The sequence below is a fragment of the Palaemon carinicauda genome, chromosome 18 (genome assembly GCF_036898095.1).
Source record: "Palaemon carinicauda isolate YSFRI2023 chromosome 18, ASM3689809v2, whole genome shotgun sequence".
NCBI classification, from domain to species: Eukaryota; Metazoa; Arthropoda; class Malacostraca; order Decapoda; family Palaemonidae; genus Palaemon; species Palaemon carinicauda.
Window position 1 is genome coordinate 49,443,696 of NC_090742.1, and position 18,970 is coordinate 49,462,665.

An 18,970-nucleotide genomic window follows, 5' to 3' on the forward strand; every position below is an offset into this window, starting at 1 on the left:
CCTGGTGTATACACGATATGTCTCAGGATACTCACTCCGGGGGTTAGAACTCCATGATACCTCTATAGGTAAAATTCTCTGGTTTATATTACTCGCAGAAATATCTTAAGTAGAAAGCTGCCATTGAGGAACTTCCCTCATGACGACATGGCTCGACCCCAAAAATGAGAAGAAGCTTTGAAAGGAGAGTGGATGGACCTACTTGCCCATGCTCACCACCCGTATTCAGTTAACTCGTTAATGATGTCAATGGTCATTTCAGCTCTGCTGAAACCAATGCCCTATTTTAAAGGATAAAAGGTTAGTATGTGCGTAGGAACCAAGTGAATTTAGTTCAATAACAGTTTACTAAAGCAGCCTCTTGTATTTTTATCTACCCTTAAGCAAGTATGCCTGGTTTTAAAAATTAAACCAGGCCTAGCCACTAACACTGCTTAGTAAGAAATTCATGAAATGCTTGATAAATTTTGCTGTTGAAGAAACCATTACCATTCAGCTATCTCAATACCTGACCAACCAAATGCATTGCCACAACAACTAGATACACGGTCTATCATTCTCGTGAATATCTGTTAGGCCATAGACATCTTGAAATGAAGCACCCTGTTCTTTCACAAGAGCCCTGAGTAAGGCCCCAAAGAGTTTTAAATTAGTGCTCGAAGGTAATCCTTTAGGACGATGGAATCCAAGCAGTCACCCTCCCTAACTTGAGTAAAGAATACAATTCACATCCTCTATTCTGAAGAATATCAGATGTTTAAGATGAGAGACTGAGGTTGATGAAGGCTCTTTCATGCATTCTAGTAAGCAAGCTTTCAAGTCCTGTGATGTTCTTCTAATAACGACAGCATCATCAGCATACTCTATGTCAGCCAATTTCCTGTTACCAATCCAGTCCAATCTTTCTCCACCAAAATTTTAGAAATTAAAAATACTACATGTAGTGAGTGAATAAGATGAGTTGAAGACTATTTCTTAAGGTTACTCTCTTGTTGCAAAATTACTTTTTTAGTTCCAAATCAGGTTTATTTTGTATAGGTAAAATCTATTATAGAAATCAAATCTTACTCTTGAAATAAATTGCAATTACAAAATATGCTACAGCATATAAAGATTTTTATACTACGAAACATTTACTGATAAAGAATAACCCATACTGCTTAAAATAACCAACTTACCATAATCTAACACTACAATACTGCCTTCAGAAAAATAATACATAAAATCAACTTGGACTGAAAGTAAATAAATTCGTCATATGACTAGTAGTACTGAAAATTTATGGCAAAATATAAAAATAAAATAATAATGATAAAACTACAGTAGTATTTTACATGATCATAGAAAATTCAAAGTATGGTAGCACTAACCAAAATATTTCTCTTGAAATAAAATGCTATAGAAATTTAAGAATACACTATATCAAGTTTATTTCTATTACACTGATCATCCGGTGATATGAAATAGCGTAACTCATAATGCCTACAATAGCCAAATCACCATAATTCAACTGTAGCCTACTGTATTCAGAAAAACAATACATATTAACTTGTATTTGAAATAATAAAAAATAACCTAGGCCTAGCAGTACTAAGAATTTATAGTAAGCACAGACTAAAATGAGTATGATAAAATTATTTACCAAACAATAATAGAAAACCCAATATATGTTAGCAATAAAGTAGATGCACATACCTTGACTTGCAGTAATTTTTCTGAACGGATATAATGTAGCCTGAGTATTTCTGTCTTCTTATACTTGTATTCCATATTGACAGTAAAACTTGCATTCCCTTGCAATAAAATATTCAAGTTTAACACAATCAGACTTTGTGTAGATGAATCATTTATTCTTAATACAGCACCACCTTTGGAAAAAGATTCTGAAAAAAGACAAGTAACCTTTATTATGGCTTTTCAATTAAATGATCATAGTACAAAATACAGTAGTAATCTGTAAACATTAAAAAGCTAGAATACAAAATTCAAACTTAACATACCCAAAAAGCTCAAAAACCAAATTCAGATTCTATTCCATTACTTTGGGCTCGAGCCATATCGTCCTGATAGAAGTTACTCAAAGAAAGCTTTCTACTTGGATAGCCATGTCGTCCTGATGGAAGTTCCTCAAAGAGAGCTTTCTACTTGGGATATTTCTAATATCCCAAGTAGGAAGCTGCCTTTGAAGAACTTCCGTCAGGACAACATGGCTATCTCACCCAAAAATAGATTTTTCCTATGTCAAAATCTGTTCTTTAAGGGTATGAAATGAGCAATTGCCACCTTTTGTAAACTAAATGCTCACAATTCTTCAAAAAGACACTTCCTTATTCTGATTTTGATGTACAGTAGAATCTTGCAATAATGAACAAATAGGGGAACAGATGGCTGTTATTGACGATAGTCGGTTACATCGAAAATATATTTCCCAAAACAAAATCATAGCAAATTTTATACATGATAATATAAACATGCCCAACTACTAGCATATCATCAAAATGAACAGCTGAGATTAACAGGCTTTTGTTTTCACCCTTGGATGACATAATTAATGAATTTAAATTAAATGAGACTCACGGAAACCAAGATAACTGCAGCAAACCTACTTAGCATGGACTGAATAGAAACAAACTGATTACAAGGCTGAAAAACTCTTAACAGGCAATTTCAGAACTATTATTACTTCTTTCCCAACAATAAAAACCAATCAGATCGTAAAAAAATTGTATACAAGACTACTGTATTTGCAAATCAAGGTGTAAATGAATGTACATTAAATACCGTATACTTTTGCATAAAAAACGACCCTTAGATAAAATAAGGTGAAAAAGAATTAGGACAAATTTTAGCCTTATCAGTTTCTCTAGTAGCAGCAGTATAAGACAATTACAATGCCCTATGAGTCTGGGCTAGATTTTGGTTATGTAAAGATGTTAATACAAATGTTGTTTTACTTACTATATTCATAGAAATTAATAACATTAACAAAATAAATCTGATTCTATATCATGTTTTTGTACATAAGAACATTGGAGGGAGGTATAATTTAGGAGATTGGACAATTTGGTGGTAAAGTACTTCCTTATTTTTCGTCAGTTAGCTAGAAAAGGTTGGTTTTGCTCTTGGTGGAGAATTGGTAATGCTCCTCCATTGGCTAGATGTGTTAGTGGTACCTCTAATCCTACTGATTACCAAACAGTTTCTATAACAATTAAATTATCTTAGGTTCTTTAATGTCTTTTAGCAAAATGTCTAAATAGGTATGCTGAGGCTATACTTTGGTTTTACATAAAACAAAATCAGAGAATAAAGCATCCCGTGCTGCAGTTCATGTTACTGCAATAACTGTTTCATTTATTAATATCATGATGTTAAAAACATGATTATACATAAAATTGGAAATCTCATTTATAACCTTTTTCAAGAACAAAATTGAAAATCAGTAAACGGATTTTGAGCGAAGCGAAAACTCTATTTTTGGGTGAGATAGCCATGACGTCCTGATGGACGGTTCCTTCAGTAGCTTCCTAAGGGTATATATGACTACAGTAGATATTCCCAGAGAATTAAACTAAAGGTTTCACAGAATTCTAACTTCTGGCGCGAGTACCAATAAGGTTTCCCTTTAGGATATTGTATAATAACAGGGGACGTATGCTTGACACACCACATAGCTATCTGCACCCCACATAGCGTTTACGCTTCGAGGGAGAAGTGTGGCAAGTATGGGAGGAGCCGTTACAAAACTCTCCTCCTGCGTTACTGTTACGGTACCTAGCGATGTAAACAAACGGCCGCCATAGCTGGCCGCCATCTTGACTGACGTTACATCTGCGCGCCTCATTCCTTCCGGCGTCTCTGTCAGCCTCCATGATACAATAAGAAAGGGAGGGGCCTGACAGGCCAGAATAGAGAACTAGGGCGGGTCCATCAGGACATCATGGCTATCTCACCCAAAAATAGATTTTTTGCTTCGCTCAAAATCCGTTTTTTGGGCTCAAGCCATGATGTCCTGATGGAAGTGTACCAGAGAATTAGTGTATCGTGGATTTTTCCCATTTTGGTAGTGCCTTCGACTTCTAAACAATATTCCTTTGGTCTGATGACCTTAGAGACCGTGACATCTCCGTTACATGTCACTACCAATGGCATAAACTATGACATAGCTTCCTGCCCGCCTGCCAAGAAAGTCCTATTTGGACGAAAGGAACATCTCGAAGTAACCTGATGAAGAAAACTCACCTGTAGACGAGGATCTTGTCGGTCTCGCAGACAAATCAGGCAAGTTAAGTACTTGTGTTGGAACAAATATTTCACTTTTCTTTAGGTGAGTATATATCAGATAGGAGCAATATTATAACATGAATAATAATAGAGATCAAAATAGGGGCAATAAAACTCTGTAACAGTAATGTATTTCATATAGTAGGGCGAAATAAGATGCATATGATAGCAAAATTTCTATTTTATTCAAGAAAATATTTGCGATAATATGAAATAAAGAAAATAATTTACAGTAAAATTGTTGGTTAACAAACATAGACTAAAGACTACATAAGACAAAGGTGTGGAATCTGAAAAGGAAGAACTTGCCATTACACACATAAGTTCCAAGGGAACTATAAAGTCTTTTAAAGTCTCAATACACTTCATGTCCAAATAAACATGTAGCACACGTGTTCAAGTCTATGTTACTTCACCTTGTAGAAGAACAGTCTCTCGTGACATTAAGTGGCACTTAAAATCACTATGTATCGCACTAGGGTCAACACAGGCACCCGTTGAGGTAGAGTCCCGTAATAACTCACTGTCCTACGCAGCACTAAGCAGCAGGTTTTAATACACTACCTGCGGCTACCACGAATCTCTTGACTTCGCGCACCTGTTTCGCATAGTGTTTGAAAAACACTCTTGGGGATTTCCAGCCTGTGAAAGATCGAAGGCTTTCAAAATCCATTCCTTGAAAGAAATTTAGGGAAGAGGCGACTTTTCTAGGATCATGACCTGCGGTTGTACTGTCAGGATCCGCTCTGCGAATAAAGTAGGTGATCTTCGCCCTTAGCTGTTCAAGTGACAAATCACTTCCCGATGTTTCTCCTTTAAAGAATTGTCCTCCGCCAAAGTCTGAAGTTCTTCGAAGATAGACCTTTAGACTCTCCACTGGGCATAGAGAGACATCTTCCTTCAGAGGGCAGATTCTCCAGGGACCCACCTCTTAGTAGGGAGTTCATTATTAGCGAGAAACGTTGGGTCATGGAAGAGGGTAAGTTCCCCTGTTTCGGCGAACTGTATCTGGCCCTCTTCTCTAGATAAAGCCACTATTTCACTGACTCAGGCTCCCGAGGCGAGAGCAAAAAGGAAAATCACTTTTTGAGTCAAGTCTTTCAGAGGGCAAGATTCATTGTCCAGGCTAGAGGCAAAATGGAGCACCTTATCAAGAGACCAGGAGATGGGTCTCGGAGGGGGTGATATGTTCCACATTTTGTACAACTGCATATCACAGTGAATTCCTTAAGTGTTGGGTTCTTTCCACCAATTGGCACCAAAAGATCATCAGCTACTTTATTACCATATAATGTTGGATCAAGGAACTCTAATTTAGGTTTAGAAAGAACATAAATCGTGTGGTATTATGGGAAAGTATGCTCTTTTTATATATTGTTTTGTAGTAGGTGATAGGTTCTTAAAATATGACCTCTTGGAATGATGATATATACAGTAGTTTTTCAGGTGAGCTGTTGTTTTACATACTGTTACCTGGTACAGTACTCTTGTCAACCATGATAACTTGACTTCAAAAATTATTTTTAGTGCCAAATAATTTCTAATACATTTCTGGGTGGTGTGCCTAAGAGCAGTAAGTTTAGCCCAAATTCACTTATGCAGTCACAGCAAGTCAGGAAATGTACTGCAGGCAACACTTGGTATAGTTCCATCCCTATCTGATTTGTCAAGATATAATGGCAATATACCTGACTGAACTAAAAAATCTAGTTTTAATCCACAGTTCACTGCAACCTTGATAATGAAGCTCATTCCTGTAATACATGAATAGAATTAAGATATCAGTATCAGATGAAAGGATTACTAGTTGAGTGCATCCTTGTTGAACTGCATGAAGTGTATAAACAACGCATCATAGGTCTGCTTCTTCTACATCAGAATTCAGTTCTAGTACTTCCTACTAATCCAGCAGACAACCTTCGTGGAGTAAGATTTTATTCATCTGGACCTATGAAATTCCTGATGGTATCTTTCCATGGATGTTCTAATGCCTTTTAATGAAGAAGGCACTCCTGTTTTGTCTTGTTCGCAATTAATGGCCAAAACTGTATTGCAGTTTTATTGGAAGCTTCTTTTCCTTTTTCTGACACTGAATCTTTTATGGACATTTCAACTTAAGACATATCATCTCCATCCTAGGTAGTAGGTTAGTCAGGGCACCAGCCAACCATTGAAATACTACCTCTAGAGAGTTATTGGGTCCTTTGACTGGCCAGACAGTACTACATTCGATCCTTCTCTGGTTACTGTTCATTTTCCCTTCGCTTAAACATACGCTGAATAGTCTGGCCTATTCTTTACATATTCTCCTCTGTCCTCACAAGATATATCTTGAAACACACTTTGCTATACACTAAGTTGCATTTAATGTATTATTATAAAGATCTCCAAATATTTTTACATTGTTTGTCTCCATTTTATGAACATTGTCTGTTACATCAACAATAAATCCAGCCTTCATGGCGGTAGAAGGTGTAGTTTTATACCCCAGTTTTTAATTGTTTCTCCAGCTCATAGACTGGATCTCCTTGTCATCGTAGTCATTAAGATATCCTCCTCAAACAGATTCTTATTATTATTATTATGATTATTATTATTATTATTATTATTATTGTTATTATTATTATTATTATTATGATGATGATGATGATGATGATGATGGTGATGATGATGATGATGATGTTATTATTTATTTATCTATTTATTATTATTATTATTATTATTATTATTATTATTATTATTATTATTATTATTATTATTATTATTATTATTATTATTATTATTGTTGTTGTTGTTGAGCTATAACCCTAGTTGGAAAAGCAAGATGCTATAACCCAAGGGCTCCTACAAGGAAAATAGCTCAGTGAGGAAATGAAATAGGGAAATAAATAAACTGCAAGAGAAGTAATTTAAAATTAAATAAAACAGTAGCAATAAAATAAATTCATTTATAAACTATAAAAACTTCATAAACAAGAGGAAAAGAAATGATAGAATAGTGTGTCCAAGTCTACCCTTAAGCATGAGAACTCTAATCCAAGACAGTGGAAGGCCATGGTACAGAGGCCATGGCACTACCCAAGACTAGAAAACAATGGTTTGATTTTGGAGTGTCCTTCTCCTAGAAGAGCTGCTTACCATAGCTAAAGTCTCTTCCACCTTTACCAAGAGGAAAGTAGCCACTGAGCAACTAAAGTGTAGTAGTTAACACCTTGAGCGAAGAAGAATTGATTGGTAATTCCAGTGTTGTCAGGTGTATGAGGACAGAGGAGAATATGTAAAGAATAGGCCAGACTATTCAGCGTATGTTTAAGCGAAGGGAAAATGAACCGTAACCAGAGAAGGATAGAATGTAGTACTGTCTGGCCAGTCAAAGGACCCAATAACTCTCTAGCGGTAGTATCTCAATGGTTGGCTGGTGCCCTGGCTAACCTACTACCTAGGATGGAGATGATATGTCATAATGAAGTAATTCCTCCTTAGAGTGCCCTCGTTCCTTAATGATATCAAGCATTTGTTTCAAGTGAGCATCTTCACCCTGAGTTGATTTCTTTTTGGTATTTTACTGATGACTTGCTTGGTTGATGAAGAGGAGCAAATTTTTTCAGGTTGGTTGTGTGAATTGGGGCAGAGATATGTTCATTAGTGCTAAATATTTATTTGCTGAAAATCTTGTAAGTTGTCTTGTCAATGCTTTTAGTGGCTAACGATTGTTTCCTGGTATCTTTGCTTGCTATTTCATTTGTCATGATATTGTGAAGTCTACCTTCATCTGCTGTTATTAAAAATTGGATTTCATTTCTATCTATGAATTTTGTAATTGCTTGAATATTTCACTCCTTAGGCAGAGTTTTTGATGCTCTAAAAGATTGGTTTACAAGAGAATTTTTTCGTCTTGAAATACCAATAATTCCAGAAGGGCTTTTCTGAATTCTATTACTTGTTTGCTCTAAGGCCATATCATCTCCAACTGCTTTGAACCATCCTGGAGTTCGCTTCTTTACAAATTTTCCTTCCACGAATACCTGGATTCTACAGAGTTTGTTGCCATGTTAGTTTGATGATGTATGACCTCCTGGTAGCTTACATATCAACCAAGAGATCTGACACTTATAATTAGTATTGCATGTTTGTTTCACTATTCATAATATGCAACGGTTTTATTTTTCTTTCAATATGAACATTATAGTACACTATCTGAAATAGACTTTGCAACTTAAATTCTCTTGATACAGAGAGGCCTAATGACCCAGGAACATCTCTCTCTTCTCTTTGTTCATCATTGCTTGCTTTGAAATCTCTCTTTACAAAATTAAGCAAAACTGCAGAGAAACTCAAAAGAGGATCTGGGATTGAAACGGCATTCAAGGACTCCTCTAAATCTGCAGCATCATAGAACCCACATTAAGATTAAAAGTCAACATATAAGAGTGACCTATGTATTTGTAAAACACATTTTATTTTTATTGAATCAGTGCATCAAGTGGTTTTTTTCTACACCCTGTACTGTTACATTTTGGCAAACAAACATTAATGACTTATTTACCTGTCTGGACTGTCAGAAGTAAATGTTATCGTCAAAGTAGTTGACCAACAGTAGCTTGACCTCATGGTTTGTCACATTAGGCTAAATTGTGGAGATTGTTCTTCAAGATACTTATTGAAGGAGTCTCTAACAATACTTACTTCATATCCCAGGCCATTTAAAAGCCCACTCTCAATAGTTTCAACATTTCTCCATGTTTTCTGCTTTTTCAGGGATAGGATCACTACTTGTATTTTCTTAACAGGGTCATACCTTAGTGAGCAATTACAAATGCTAGGTTTATGAGCGTATAAGTCTGCACCAAATACACTATCAGTGTCTTGTAAATCACTTGTCCTAATGAACACTTCATCTTGTAAGTAAATACTTGCTTCAAGAAATTTACTAGATTTACTTACTTCAGAAATTCTGAGCTTTCTGTATTCCCCTTCGTACTTATATAATCCCATATGACACACTTATGGCCAAACACTTTGCACCAAACTGTTGATTTCTCCTGGGGAGATGTCTTTGATTGGATGCCATGGAGAGATATATCAGTCAGTTTACTGTTTACAACATTAAGTTTTTCTGCTGTCCTTTCAAGAGTGTATGATTTGTAACATTAGGTGTTAACCTGAGGCACAAAATCCTTATCTCTAATTACCCTGCATCTATTACAAACACCGTTTTTTTCTGAATGATGCTGCTTCCCATATACATTTTTTACCATTTTCAGTTGTAGATATTGGTTCTGATGGAGAAGTGTGACAGATTATACATTTTTTGTCATCTACCAAATCTTCAAAGATTTTCAGTAATGGTATAGCCCCCTTCGCCATGGCTGGTGTGAGGAATAGAAACTAACAATTTGCAAAACGTCCAGCCTTAGTGTTAGAATTTATAAAATGAATAATTTTATAAGGACATTTTTAAAAAGTATAATCATCAAATATCAATATTAATATCATGATAAAGTGTCCCCTAGAAAGCAAGGACCATAAAGTGGCATTTTAGAAATAAAGTTTTTATGAAGAGTTACTGTCTGCTGCTGTGAGTAGAGAATGATATAAAGGACTTACTATCTTAATAATAAAGTGTTGCTCTGTTTACTATCATCCATATAAGCCATTCATTCTTTAAAATGATTCGATTCTGGTAATTTTTCCTTCATGAAATAAATCTAAATTTTTCTTAATTTCTGGTAAAATTTTGGGGATTTGAGCTGACATCGCCCCAAAAATTAATTATTTATACATCATTGGAAAAAGCTAATGAGAGGTAAAGGATTACTTTACGGTAATTTTCGAGGAAGATATGGGCATTTTTATTTCAGGTACCCAGAGTTTGAGTCGAAATTATCGCCCGATTTTGTGGAATTAGGACTAAATTTCTCACTTGCTGCCAGGTTTCAGAAAGTCCACCATGACTGATGATTCAAAGTGTCTAATATAAAACCAATGAGGGTGAATTAGGGTACATCTCAAGCACACAGGCCATGTATTATAACAAGAATTAGTTTGGATAATTTATTGATAATTCAGGTTTCTGATAGAAGAAATCTATCTAGGCTATAGATGTATAGACTGTACCCGTTTAAGCTTATTAAGTATCTTGGCATAACTTATTTTCTTCAAGGTTGAGTAGATATTTAGGAATTTTCTTTTTACTATTAAAAGATTGGCTTTTAACAATGTCAGATAGACATCTTGATAGGCTCCAGGGTGTTTCCATTAGGCTTCGTCCACACGAACAAAAATTGTTCGGTGAACTTTGTTTCTCATCCAACAAAGTTTGGTAAAGGTCTTTATGCTTGCGTCCAAATGATGACAGTTGAGCAGTGAGGGTCTAATGACGGTAGCAAGAGTGATTGGTGTACAAGTAATGAGAAACTGGACAATCATACACACAAAAAGAAAATTCTCTTGTGTATTGATGGGAGCTAGGAGTATTGGTGAAAAAAAGCAAAAAAAGGAGATCTGACTGACTGCAATAGTTACAGAGGCATCACACTTACGTCAGTTGTCATGAAAATATATAGCATGCTTATTCTAAAGAGACTAGAGAGAAAGATTGATGAAAAGCTGAGAGATGAACAAGCAAAATTTTAAGGGGCCCGGCCGGTAAGGCAATAAATGGGGGTATAGGACGAAAAACACAAAATCCTGAAAAATCCCTGAGCTTCGTAAGGCAATTGAGAATGCGTATATGAAACATTTTGTCAAAATTTCGCTTACTTTCATAGTTACAGAAAAATTAGTAAAAGTAACATAATAAGCCAAAAACATTGGTCCGTGCAAGAAAATATATATTGTGAGCAATGGCATTTGTATAGATTCCATGAGTCACAAGACAGAAAGTTCTGAAGCTATACCTTCAGGTCTAGCACAAACCTCAGAGAGTGCATGTTTGAGTTTGACCTCTGACATTCGCTCGCTTTTACATCGTTTTTTTCTTGATTTCGGCAAGAATTTCATCATGCCATATATATAGATAATTTAAACATCTCGTTAACATAAGGAAGAAGAAAATTCACTCTAATAAGAGTTCAGAAGTGGGTAATATCGGCGATATTAGCAGAGTTAGTGAAGAAGAGAGAGTGTCTTGGATCAAAGAGCAACCATCTCACATGGCATAGTGTCTCAAGAAGAAAGATACTGAGTAAAGGGATCTTCATTTATGATTGAATTATGATAGATATTTTTCTGGTTTATTAATATCCAGAAAGGAACATAAATTCATAATAATCATGATTTATCAATATTGTCTTTGTAAAAATAAAAAAAAAAACTTGGAACACCTGTATCTCAGAACTATACTTATTGACCTTCAAATTCTATCTTCTCACTAAGTTTTAAAGACATAGAATTAAAATTTTGTATATAACTTTGAAAAACATTATAAAGCTAACAAATAAAGCACTTTTTTCAATTTTAGTTTCATATTTTTCTATTAGTTTTTTCCCTGACTTTTAGGGTTTATTTTGTTACCATAATGAGAAAATTCATATCTAGCAAAATAATGACTCTGAGAAAACAAAAACTCTCTATCATATTGGAGGTCTACATCAAGTATATATAGGGTCGTAATCCCAGGTCTTAATACTGTATTAAGTGTCAAGGGAGGAGATAGAATTTGGAAAACACTAATTTTCAGGATGAATCACCCCAGCGTCGCAAAACCAAAGGTCAAGAGCCAAAATTCCTATGCAGTTTGGAGATCTCGTCAGTCACCTTATTAAGTGGTATGGATGTCAAAGGCCTGCCCTTAAGACATGTGGTACAGCAATGTGTAGAATATAGAAATACACGTTTGATGGCATTTGTGGACTATGAAAAAGCTTATTTTGTGGAGAGTTCTGCGTTATTATGGACTTCCTCTCAAATATGTAAAATTTATTAAGTCTGTTCATGAGCATAGAAAGTGCAAAGATAATGTTAGTGGAGTCCTATGAAATTAATTTCCAGTGAAGAGTGGAATACTCCAAGGGAATGTGTTGCCACCTATGTTTTTTATCCTCCTCATGGATTTTGTAATGCATCGAACAGTTGGGGATGGTGGAGAAGGATTAGACTAGATTGGTAAAAGGAAATTAGCTGACCTAGAGTATGCTGATGATACTGTCCTTATTAGCAGAACACCAAAGGACTTGCAAAGCATGCTTACCAGAATTCACGAAATATCACATGAAGTTGAACTCAGGATAAATAAAAAAAAAGACGGAGATGATAAGACTGGAAAATGCAATGGAAGATAAAATATCATTGGAAGGAGAAAGGAATAATGAGGTGGAATCACTTAAATATTTAGGAACTATGATCTCTAACACACGATCTTTAGTATTTAGGTTTAATGATAGATTGGAAAAAGCAAATCAGACAATGTCGAGATTAAGTAAAATTTAGAAATCAAATTGTCTGAAATTACATATAAAAATCAGGCTATATAACAGTTTAGTGAGATCGGTTTTACTGTATGGACATGAGTCGTGGTTTGATAATGAAACAATGTCCAACAGAATTTGTAGATATCAGAACAAAGCCCTCAGAAGAGTATTGATGGTTAAATGGCAGGACAGGATTAGAAATGAAACTATAAGAGAGATTACTAAAGTGCCCTATGTGGATGAGATTATGGTGAGGGGTAGATGGAGTTGGTTAGGTTATGTTCTTTGCATTCTCCAAGAGAGATTAGTTCACCAAATTTTCAGCTGGGCTCCACAAGGCACTAGAAGAGTTGGATGACCCAGGCCTACATGGCTGAGGACTATGAAGTGTGAAGTAGGAGATGATGAATGGAGAAGTATTGATTTAAAAGCTCAAGATAGAGACGGCTGGCAAAATCTAACCGAGGCCCTTTGTGTTAATAGGTGTGGGAGGAGATGATGATGATGATTGTCATAGCTGTGTGCTATAAAAAAAAGGAAGAAAAAAATTGGGAAGTCATGTTACAATAATACAGGAGTTGTAAAGTGAAACAGAACTAGATTTCATAAATCACATGAAAATTAATCCAAATACATTTTACAATATCATCTCGAGACTGCAACCTACAAACATCAAACAGGAGACAAATATGAATTATGAGACAAGAGTTTTTGTGTTAAAGCCCTAATACAGGCAACATTAATTCATCTGTCAACAGGACACAATTATACAGAACTTTAATACACAGTACAACAAGGATTTCCGAGCAGATTCTGTGTAAAATTATACCAGAAGCTTGCAGAGAAATCCATGAAGTCATAACAAAAGAAATTTCTTCTAATTGCTAATTTGCTGCATTTCTCATGTACTGTATATTAATGAGGAGAAGTTCTGGTTTTCGCTTCACCTCTTCTTTAATAACATAACTAATACCAAGATCCCCAGTTATCTTAGAAATTGCTGCAACTCGTGTTTCACAATCTCTATAAACATCGACCCTCACATCCCAAAGGCCGAAGGGGTGTTATTTATATAACAATCACATTCAAATTTACCTCACAGGACCAATAAAACATGGACATGTTTAAACTTTAAAGTAGAAGATACAGGAATGTCATATCATTGCCATTGGTGACAAACGTAACCTCGTACGTCAGGCAATGACATCTCAGTCTTTATCCACCAATGAGCACAGCTCTCGTTATTTCGGTAATCATATGAAAAACCTATACCGAACTTTGCTCGCTGCTTCTACGCTTCTGATGTTACCTTGAGCAAAGTTCGTCGAGCAAGGTTCGTCCATGTGGACAGAGACTTGATGAATTTTTGAAGGTAGGAAGTTGATTTTATCTCATCAACTTATTCCAGGACTAATTATTTCTACATTAGATGTTAGACTGTGTGGCACATACCTTTTCAATAAGGAAAGGCAGTGAAACATCAGAAAACTGCCAAGTTGTATGATAACAACACTGATATATTAAGAGTAAAAGTTTTTAATTGGTTTATGAAATAAAACCTTCAAAGGTCATCTTTCCTAAAATTGCATTTTGCCTCTGGTTAAGGGCCAAGTGACAAAGTTAGTTATATTCAAGTAAGAGGAAGGGCTCAAAAGGTTTAGATTTTAAAAGAGGTAAATCTATTACTTCTGTGTGAGAAACTTTCTAGAAAGGAGTGTAGACAGTGACTCAGTGGTTTACATAGTCAGATTTTGCAAGGCTTTATCTAAAAGAAACCTGTTTTTATTAGAAATTTACTGGGCCTTAATTACTGTGGTAACTGAGAGATATGATATAATTACGATTTTAATTTATTTGCTTAAACATACTTCAAGTTATTCCTATATTTTTCTCAATGAGAAAGTTTAAGGTTTCATTTATACTGTACAGTATAAAACTTTAGTTTTAAAAGGTGGATAGTGAGTATAGGTTTGGAATCCAGCTAGGAAACTCAAGTTTTTATGTGTTTATGTGCGACTGGGAATGGTTATGTTTTAAACTAGTCTTGAGTGGTTGATAAAAGTTATTAATCTATATAGTTACTTTCCCATCTCCTTCCTTCATTATCCTACCTTTATGAGCGTATGTGAATTAGCAATTTGAACATCAGGGGAGTTGCATAAAAAATAAAAAGAATATTAATGATGAAATCTATTATTTCAATACTCACATGATGTTCATATACATGTCCCCCCTCAACATAACTGATCAGTGATGTCAAGGGACTAGTCATTGGGTTTCTGATTTTGAGAACTTAAGAGTAGGAGGTTAATATTCCATATCACCAACTAGCTAGTAATCATCAGCCATCAACCACCAGATACAGTAATACCTCGAGATATGAGTATAATTCATTCCTGAATCGAGCACGTATGTCAAATTGCTCGTATCTCAATTCAAATTTTCCCATATGAAATATCTTAAAAAACTTTTTCCGTTCCAGCCCTCCAAAAAACCCAAATTAATGATTATAACAATCGAAAAAACATGTTTTTAATGGCTATACTATACAGTTTAAACATACTTTACATGCACTCACAAAATAATATAAATCATTAGTGTCATATGCAATAAAATGTAGTCTTATTATGGAGTTCTTACCTTTGAAACAGAGGAAAACGGCTAATGGCAGTGTGTGCGGAAGAGGAGAGAGGGAGGAAGGGAAAGAGAAAGACTTGGACAGTACAATATTCCCTGTTCCTTACACATAGCATAACACTTAAATTTAAAATTAATTTAACTGAACTTAGCTTAATTTTTTAATCTCTTTATTTTTATCTTCTTTTTATACTTTTTATCTGTATTTTTTTTCCTGTTTGAGGATTGTACATATCGTCAACGTACTGGGCTCGTATATTAATGCAAAATTTTGCTCAGAGGCTAGCTTGTATCTCGGAATGCTCATATGTCCAGATACTAATGTAGTATGGTGATTCCTAGAGGGGGGAGACATTTTGCAAGGAGAGATAATGGGAAATTTTATTTTGTGGTGGATATTGACACAGCTTTGAGTAAAAGAAATAGGAACATCAGGCGAATATAAAAATAAATTTTATCATTATTTTTTTTTTATTTTTTTTTTTTTTTTTTTATTTTCCCTCTTGAATGGAGATGTAATTGGGAATTGTTTTCAACCCAAACCCTTAATGATTTTGTTTAAATCAAAAGATTAGAGACAATTATTTTCTCAAGTTCAAGTTAACTGTAATTCAGCAACAACTAAATAGCTACAGTATAAAGTTTCTTACCAGGAGTCCGGAACTTCAAGATATTTGAAAATGTTCTGGGATCCAGTACTCTTGAGATTTTAGCTCCTATGCCTTCAGCATGCCAAGTTCCCTTGTGAAGCATACCATCTTCCAAAACATACCTGTAATTTCAATAATATGCAACATGAAAGAATTTACCAAAACAAAGAGAACAGAATGATAAAAAGGGTATATTTCCATTATTTCAATGTCCTACCCTAAATTCACTGTGATACAAGCTATGAATATGTCGTTTTGGTTGTAAAAAATGAAAAAAAGTTGTTCTCCCATATCAGAAACTACAGTACTATTTTTATATGCAGCCATTAGTGACTGCCATGGTGGAACAACCCATTCTTGCTTTGTCATATAAAAGTTGATATCTATGTGTCGTTCCTGTTTATAGAGGATGGCGGTGTAATACTATTTAATTTTTAACCCTGGATAGGTACGCTACTCGGACACCCCTTTAAGGGTATACTCGGTCGTGCGCGACCCCGACTCCGAAAAAAATTCAGGAAAAATTTAGTTATACATCAATCTGTATTGTTTGACTTGCTAAAAATACTTCAAAGAATGCTAAAAACTACTGAAAATATAAATGATACCCATCTACAAAATAACTATTTATTGGAAATATATTAAAAATTTAAGTATACAAAAAAAAAGACGACGTAAATATTCACAAAAAATAGAAATATACATATACACATAAATCCCTTTAGGGACACCTTCTTAGATGGCAAAGCAACAGCGTGTAATTGCTGGAATTGAGATGGACCCATAGAAGTCAAGATCTGAAATGAGAAATAAAGGGTAACTTTTTTTGGCCAAAAAAATTTGTCCAAATTTCATGAATTTTTTTGGGTACCCAAATGAAATAGGAAGAGGCTAATTTTTTTTATAGAATAAACTCATATTATCCTAGAACAGAAATACATAATAAAATGTGCACTAAGATGTAATTTACTGTTATATCAGGGGTGAAATCTAAAGGTCATTTTTTGACGGCCTAGTTTCACAATGTAAATTTCTTATGAAAATCATTGTATCTCCTATAAAATATGATATTTATGCATTAAAATATACCAAAATATCATGAATTCTATACAGAACAAGAATATATAGAGATATGCCAACTTACCTTTCGGGTATGTCAACAAAATGGCCGCAGACCGCAACAACTCTTACAGCCCAATCTACCACTTGAAATGAAGAATGGGGTTGCAAACTCCATATTATCATCAACATATCTTTTTAACTCCATTAGAAGTGTGTTGATGACATCCATGCCGAGGGAATACTGCCTGCTGGCCATTATTGAAGATAAATTCAAAATAAATAGAAAAAAATAAAATTTGCAAAAAATGAAAAAAATTCAGAAATTAGCATTTGAGGGAAAATGGACCTCATGGCAATATATGACATCTAAGCCAAAACCAATGTCATGCAAGTGGTAGACACACCATCCACCCCCACTTTCCAACTATAAAGAACCAAACAAGTATCAACACTGTTTGACAATTTATAATTATGTAATAACTTTGTTGTTTGATCACTTACCCTTATAAAGGTATGTCAGGGTCGAGGTCGACCCCTGGGGGGGGGGGTAAAAAAACGGGGAAGGAGGGAAGTTAGACGAAAATCAGTCCTAAAGCAGACAATGGCATGTAGACTAGTCACCCCTTGCAGGTCGATCACTTCCATATTCGAGACAGCTGATGATTTATGGGGAAAAAACAGGTTTTGAAAATGCTGTAGGGGTCGCGTACGACCCATCATACCTTTCCAGGGTATTAGTATTCAAGGAAGGTCTTCTGACGACACTTTGAACAAAGTTTGTCGAGCAAAACTCGTCCGCGTGGACGAGTCTTAATGAGCTTTTGAAGGTGGGAACTCATCCTGTTATATGAGTGAGGCTGGAACAGCCATTGAAATTCAATGAGGATAATTATAACTACACTCACCACAAGGAGCGGTTAGGTTCCGTTTCTCATACTGGTCACCATGGCTTAAAAACTTTGGACTTTGCCTCTAGATCAGGTTGTGAACAAATCATAAGTGAAACTACTCATAGGTCTGGTAACTGCTTGGAACTTGTATACACTGACTTCCCTGGTATTATAACAATCAAGATTGGTTTTTCGGTTAGGCCATTTGATCACGCCTTGCTTCAATAATAATTAAAACTTAAGCAGCCTGTAATGGTATTTTGAGTGATCTTTTGCATTTAAATTGGTCATAATTGTAAAAGTGTTAAGACTATTGTTGTCTTGAGTCAAAATGTTGTCAACATAATTGATAGGTATATCCCTTCCCACGTGTTAAAATATTGAGTGAAACACACACACTGGTTCAATGATGACTGCAGGCACACTTATTTTGAAAAGCAGCAATCCAGTCATCTTTGGAAGGGTAACAGATCAGAATTAACGAGGAATACCTATACTCAGCTAAGAGTTATTTCTCTGAATTTTTGGGCTCCGGCCATATCGTCCTGATGGAATTTCCTTTAAAGTAGCTTCCTAGGTTATATTTGACTACATTGATATATCCCAGAGAATTTTACCTTAAGGTAACCAGAATTCTAATTCCTGGCACAAATATCCCTGGCTTTCGCCTTTAAGGATATCGCATATCAGAGGATGTATTCTTGAAACGCCACATAGCTATCTTCACCCCGAATAGTGTTTTCGCTTCGAGAGGGGAAAGTGGAAAGAATCGAAGGAGAGCCGTTATTAAGGCATGCTCGACTCCTACTGTTGGAGTACCTGTATGACGTCACGACCGGGCGCCATCTTGTTATTCCTTTATTCGTAGCGGCTTTGCTCGTTTTTTTCCCGGTGCTCTCACGCTACTTTTTTTATTTATCTATCGCCTCTGGAAAGTTGAGTATTATCTTTACTTTGTATAAATGAAAGCTCTTGCCAGTTTTTTATTCGATCCAGGGTTCAATTAATGTAACAAGAGCTGTTGCCTAACCAGAGG

At 35.3% G+C, this 18,970-nt stretch overlaps 1 protein-coding gene across 1 annotated transcript in view; it reads right to left on the bottom strand.

Moving 5' to 3' along the window:
• Hsepi (D-glucuronyl C5-epimerase) overlaps nucleotides 1–18,970 on the bottom strand; it is a 241,519-nt gene that overhangs the window by 126,318 nt on the left and 96,231 nt on the right. Inside the window, exons 7-8 of the mRNA XM_068392346.1 lie at nucleotides 15,983–16,104; nucleotides 1,696–1,883 (exon numbers count right to left, since the gene is read on the bottom strand). Of these exons, the coding sequence (XP_068248447.1) occupies nucleotides 1,696–1,883; nucleotides 15,983–16,104 (310 nt within the window). The remainder of the gene's footprint in view (nucleotides 1–1,695; nucleotides 1,884–15,982; nucleotides 16,105–18,970) is intronic.